Raw genomic sequence first — 6000 nt, forward strand, 5'->3', positions numbered from 1 at the left:
ATTAAAGCTGAAGAAAAATGAAAGGGAAAGTGAATCCTTTCAAATATTCAGAAAACAAAGAAATTCGCTCCAGACAATAGCTCCCTTGTATGCATAGAGGAGGATGTGGTATGTATGTACTGAGGGTTCTGGTGACAATATAAGAAATGAAAGCACAGGTTCAAGTAATTTGCACCTACATATCACTGAGCACTTCAGAAAACGGTATAGTCCTGCAGCCTTTATTCACTGCTGTAATCCACTAAAGCCAGCAGGATAGATAACCCATGTACATGAAGGCAGTCGGATTGGGCTCAGGATATGTATAGGGCTGGTGCTACATAATAACAAAAGACCAGACAACCAAAAATTGCAAACATTAAAATAGTGGATTAAATTCTACCACTCACTCTCCTCTTGTATATTATTATTTATGATTGGTCTTGCATTCATATTGTCTGGTTCATATCTACGTAGGTTTTGCTTTCTGGGCTTGCATTGACATAATTCTGAGTAGTTTCTGAAGCAACTAAAATGCATTTGTTAAAAACAGTACATGCTTGAAATCCTAAGTGTGACATCATCTCCAGTAATGACACTTCACATCGTTATGGTTAGTAACTTCAGACATTACAAGATGGCAGCAAGCTCTCGTGTACCACTCATGAAGAGTGCTGCTGCCGCTTTTTTAATCTAAAAGAAAGGCCAGATAAATATGCTGTTTAAAATAGCTTAATCATATTATACACCCTCAGAGCAGCAGCTTTTACTACATATGGGGCATGACGCTGCAAATACTTATTATCAAGTGCAGCACTTACTACCAGGAGTAGTTCCATTGATTACATTCACATCCAGCATCTGACTATCACAAACCACTGGGGGCTAAATTCTCTTCAGTGCACGGTGAAAATCTGGAGTAATTCCAGTTAAAAATCAGTGGAGTTACTCTGGATTTACCCCAGTATGACTAGGAGCTGAATCCAGCAACTTGACTGTATAGAAGATCTATTCCGAGGTTTCTGTGCAATATTTGAAAATATTCGATGGATCACATAAAATTCAAATAGATGCTGAAAATGCTGGGGAAAACTCCCATTTAATAATTTAAAAAAAGGCATGTATTTTCTACATTATCGATCTCTTCCCTCTCTCCTTTCCCCCATTATGAGGATCTGAGAGAGAGAGAGAGAGAGAGAGAGAAGGCACTTTCTGGCTCTTCCCTTCCTTGTCTTGGATGCCTTCCCTAGAATTCAAATGGCACGTATTCAATTGTCAGTTTCATTTGAAACCAAACTAGCCTTTAAAACTTGACTGTTTTTAAAGCACAAAGGCTACCTCTTCGGGAGTTTTCCATGTCTCAGTGTACTCTAGTCATTAAAAGCGGGATTTGGAATCAGTGTAGCTGTGCACAAACTGACAGGCAAATTAATGCAGAGAGAAAAATCTGCATTTTTCAACTGAACCCAAGGGGAGGAAAATATGACGCCAATTTTAAATGAATGGCGCTAAGGCATTTGTAGCTTTCCTTACACCCTCAGTCACCTCTCTGCATTTTAACTTTCTTATTTCATTGACCCAAACCAAGTTATGCTCTGCCAGAGGTAGGCATTTGGCTTTTTTAAGTTTAGAAATTAAAAGCAGCCCCTTCCGATCAACCCTTAACAACGCTGACGGGAGCAGAGGTGCTTGCAGGGAAGGAAGGCCTGGCTGTCCACTGTGGGGTCATTTGCGCCAGGCTAGTGTGAGAGTAAAACCCTGCCCATCCGACTCAGCGGCATTCGGCACTGGTGTAGGGGTGGGCAAGGCAACGGCAAATCAGACCTACAGTGTCTCCGCCAGTGAGAACAATCCGGGGGGGGGGGGAAGGTTCATGATGATTTTTTTTAGTATCACCTGAATGTGAAGTGTCCCTTTCTTCTCTGCTCTTCCAGCAAGTGCCTGGAGCCTTTTCAAGCTCCAGCAGAAAATACTTTTCCTGGGTGGTTGAGGCCACTCGGCCTTGGAGTTTATTGCTGAATGATTCCATTGAGCCACTGTGAGGTCCCAGGAAGATGGGCCTAATCCTCTATGGTGCTGAGCACCCTCCCCTCCAATAAGATCCCCTTCAAGTGTCTGCTTGAGTATCTCAGAAGGCTGGGCAAATCAGGGGGCAGCTTGCCGCTCTGATGAGCTAGGCAGATGACAGTGCAAAGCACTGTGGGTCAAGTGACTGAGCCTGATTCTCCACTGCCCTATACCTTGTGCAGTCCTTAAATCACTACCAAGTCAGAATGGCAGCATCTGACAGCCCCTTTGTTCAGGACGACATGGCTGCACCAGGTGCCTGGTAGGGCAGAAAGTCGGATCACAAGTTGCAGCTCCCAATGCCCCAGGATTGCAATTGGATCCGATAATGTTGGACCCCTGTGCTCCTGTGCAAGTGCATCCAGCTGCAGGACTGGAACTCGAGATGCCTGACCCCTCTCAGATGAAACTTCCATGGACTTGGTTGGGAATTTAGCCTGAGTAAGGACTGTCGGGCCAGCTACAGTGGGGTTCTGCTCCACAGAGCTGACGGAGACACACAGAATCATGGAGCCCATGCAGGGGTCTGCACCGTCTCCATGCTACAGTTTCCACCACCCTAGTAGGGAGGGGCATTTCAGAGCTGTGGATCTGCAATTACACAGCTGAACTCCCCCAGGCTGGATTTAGGAAGCATGCAAAGGCCCCTGACCCTGCCCTTGGATCCTGAGCCTTCCCCCTCAATCCATGATGATCTGCACAGGAGCCTGCCTCTGTGGATACAACGGCAGCATCAGGCCTCAGGGCCACAGTATCTTGTTCCCAGACACAGCAGGTGCTCAGACTCCCTGCATCAGGCCATCAGTCCCCAGGGCAGGCTGGCTCAGGTGGTCATTGGAAACCAGTCCATGGGTGGAGAGATTACACCTGCCTCTCAGGACACTGGCCGGTTTTATGTGTGGCCCAGCTACGTTGTCTTCCTCTGGCAGACACTGGTGAGGGCTGCTGCGAAGTTGCAGCTGGGTAACGGAGGTCCTGTTCCGCGCTGCTTTCCTCCCTACAGCCCTTCCACTGACAACTGTTCAGCCGCGAGAACGCGGCCCGGAGGGTCCCTTTGTAAAACTCGAAGGACAGTTGTGTCCCGTGGCACAGAGCAAACCCCTGGCTTTGTGCACCACAACCGCGCAACCACAACCCGCAGGTGGACTCGCGTGCTGGGAGAACCAACAGCCCGTCCCGAGATCACACGCTCCGGAGTGGACCCGTAGCTGTAACCAGAGCGCATGTGGGACTCGCCTGCCTGCCCGGCTGTGCAATGACTGCAGGGGGGCGAAACCTCCCGTAACCTCCGATATTCCGCAGCCCAAACTTGGCTGCCCGGCGCCGCTGCCCGGCGTTAGCTGCCCGCCCTGGGCGGAGAGGCAGTGGGAGTCGCGGCATCTGACCCCTCGCCTTTTAGGGCTGTAACCCCCCCTCCCCCGTCACACTCAGCCCCCAGAAAACCCGGTGACAAGCAGCTCCCGCCAGCCAGCGCATCGGGATGTTGCTGCACCTCCCCGCAGCAGCAGCGAGCTCCCGGCTCCGCGCCACGCCCCGCTGAGCGCTTCGGACCGGCCAGAGCCACGGGCGTGAACCCAGCACCCCGCGAGCGCCCACTCCTCTCCATGTGCCATAGCCCCCACACCCCAGCGCCTCCCCTCGCGTGCACACGGCCCCGCTCCTGCTCGGGGCACCCCCAGGCCAGCACCCCGCCTCCAAAGCACCCAGCCGCGGAGAAGCCGCTGCCCAAACTTTCCCTTCTGCAAAGCCCCTTCCCGGGCCTGCCGCCCCGCGGGACGCCCGCTGGGCCCTGGCAGCCGCCCCCCCCCCCTTTGCAGTGGGAAGCAGCGAGAGGAGTCACTGGGGGCGGCACCGACTCAGTCCCGACAAGCCCGCAGCTGGTGTCTCGCCCTTTCTCCGAAAACATCCCCTGCCCGCCCTGCCCGGCGTCTTTAATACCTGAAGTGTCCTGCAGCCCGAGCCCGGTCCCGCTCCCCGCCCCAGGGCTGCCGCCCCCCGGACAGATCGCCTCGTGTGCCAGCAGCAGCCAGGCTGCTGGAGCATCCCAGCTGGTGTGTGGGTCTCGGACCCTCCCCTTCCCCACCGAACCGGGCCCGCAGCCGCCTGTCCGCGGCATCGGGCCGGCACTTTGGTTGCTTCCTTTTGGAAAGTGCACTTGGCTACCCGGGAGCCGCCAGAAATCCCAGCAAAGCTGGGGCAAGCCCTGTCCACGCAAGCAGCCCCCCCCCCCCGAGAGCAAACAGCCCCCCCAGCAAACAGCCCCCCCCCAGCAAACAGCCCCCCCGTCCCTTCACCCCCCCAAGGGGAGCCGGGCGCGAAGGCAGCACCCCCGCCCTTACCTATCCGGATGACATGGGGCATCCCATGCGAATCCCGAATCCCAAAGCTGCAGACCAGGAGCCCTACCCAGTATTCCACAAGCGCACTCCGCAGAGCGAGCCAGAAATGGGGCATCGTTGGGGGAAAACGCCTCCCGGCAAGTTCCGCGTGGGGGTCCCCTCGCCGCCCTAGGACCCGAGGGCGAGCGTGTCCTGGCGGTGCCCGGGGTCTAGGCGGAGCTGGCAGGCCGGGGCGACGGGAGGCGGCTCATGGCACATCTTCCGGGGCTCCGCAGCCTGCGCCGTGTAAGTCCCACGGAAGCGGCGCCGGCTCAGCCCCGCCGGCTGGTGCCTGGGCCGAGCAGGGTTTCACCTGCAGAAAAGCTCTGACTGCTCAGCCTGCCGGAGTCTCTGTCCCCTCCTACCACTGATGCTATCGCTGGTGAGCACAAAGCCCTGGAGTGGAGTCTTGCACGCGCACACACGCGCACACACACACACGGGGGGGGCAGAGTGTGGAGGGGAACGAAAGCCCCAAAGTGCAGCCCCCAGGGGAGGCGGGGGGCTGGGAAGGGGCAGGCGGGCGACTCCGCGTCTCGGGGGACAATCAGAGGCGATTGCTCCTCGCCTCAAGCCGCCCGGGCCCCCGGGAGCTGCCCGTCGGGGGGCGCAGGACTCGTCCCGGCCCGCTCAGGTACCGGGACACGCGCAGCCCTGCGCCCGGGCGTGCGCTCTGGGGGGGGGGCTATTCCGCGGCTGCGGAGCCCGCACAGCCTGGGACCCGCGGGAGGGGGCGCGAGCCTGGGGGGCTGCTCCCGGCCGCGTGCGAGCCTGTCACCCTCCCTCGAGCCCCGGGCTGAGGTGCGGGGGGGCGCAGCAGTGGGGTGCCCGGGGAGGGGTGTCCCTGCAGGAGGACTGGGTGAGGACACAGGCGGGGGAGGGAGCCCCCCCAGGCAGCCCGGACAGTGACCGTGGGAAACTTCTCCAGGGGACCGGGAGCTCCCCCCGCCCGGCTGGGGCTGCCTCGCAGGGAGGGCGCGGGGGGTGCAGCCTCTCTCCGCCTCGCAGCATCACTTCAGCCTGGAGCAGGGAGACCCGTCGGGGCAGCGCCTCCTGATCAGGGCATTGCATGAGGCCAGAGGGAAGGGAAGGGGCAGAGGCTGCGCATCCTGCAGCCGGAGTTTATTTGCAGGGAGGAGCTGGCAGGTAAAGGGGATGGGGCCGAGGACCATAACACTGGCTCAAAACAAGCTCCTCTGGTGGGAAGTGAGAGGAATCCCAGAGCTGCAGGGAGAGGCGCTGCCAAGCAGCCCGGGGTTCTGCAGTTAGAAGAGTTTAACGACCTCCGTGACAGAGACAAAGGGCTGGAAATTCACCAGATAAGCAGGCTGCTCTGTCAGCTTGCTGGGGCCAGGCTGCGGGGCCTTTATTTTTCTCTTTTAAATAGTTTGATCTATTCCATCACCCCCAATCGCTCTCATTTGCCAGCTGTCTGCAACTGCATTGCCTGGAACATCTGAGGAGCAAATCTTTAATTTTCTTACAAAGGTACTAATAGGCTGTAGCTATTCATCCTTTTCATTTTCCTTGTCTTTTCAGTTTCTCCGTGGTAGGCTCAAAGCCCCCTAGCATTGTA

General features: G+C 56.6%; 1 protein-coding gene across 3 annotated transcripts in view; it reads right to left on the reverse strand.

Moving 5' to 3' along the window:
- The window catches only part of GRIK3 (glutamate ionotropic receptor kainate type subunit 3), a 211973-nt gene extending 207224 nt beyond the window's left edge, over positions 1–4749 (reverse strand). For 2 of the 3 annotated variants that reach the window (XM_044997879.1, XR_006575104.1), the window contains exon 1: positions 4386–4749. In XM_044997879.1, the coding sequence (XP_044853814.1) occupies positions 4386–4500 (115 nt within the window). In that variant the 5' untranslated portion in view covers positions 4501–4749. The remainder of the gene's footprint in view (positions 1–4385) is intronic. The other variant, XM_044997878.1, reaches the window with a different exon arrangement.
- Positions 4750–6000: the final 1251 nt, after the last annotated feature.

This window comes from Mauremys mutica, chromosome 23 (assembly GCF_020497125.1).
Source record: "Mauremys mutica isolate MM-2020 ecotype Southern chromosome 23, ASM2049712v1, whole genome shotgun sequence".
NCBI classification, from domain to species: Eukaryota; Metazoa; Chordata; order Testudines; family Geoemydidae; genus Mauremys; species Mauremys mutica.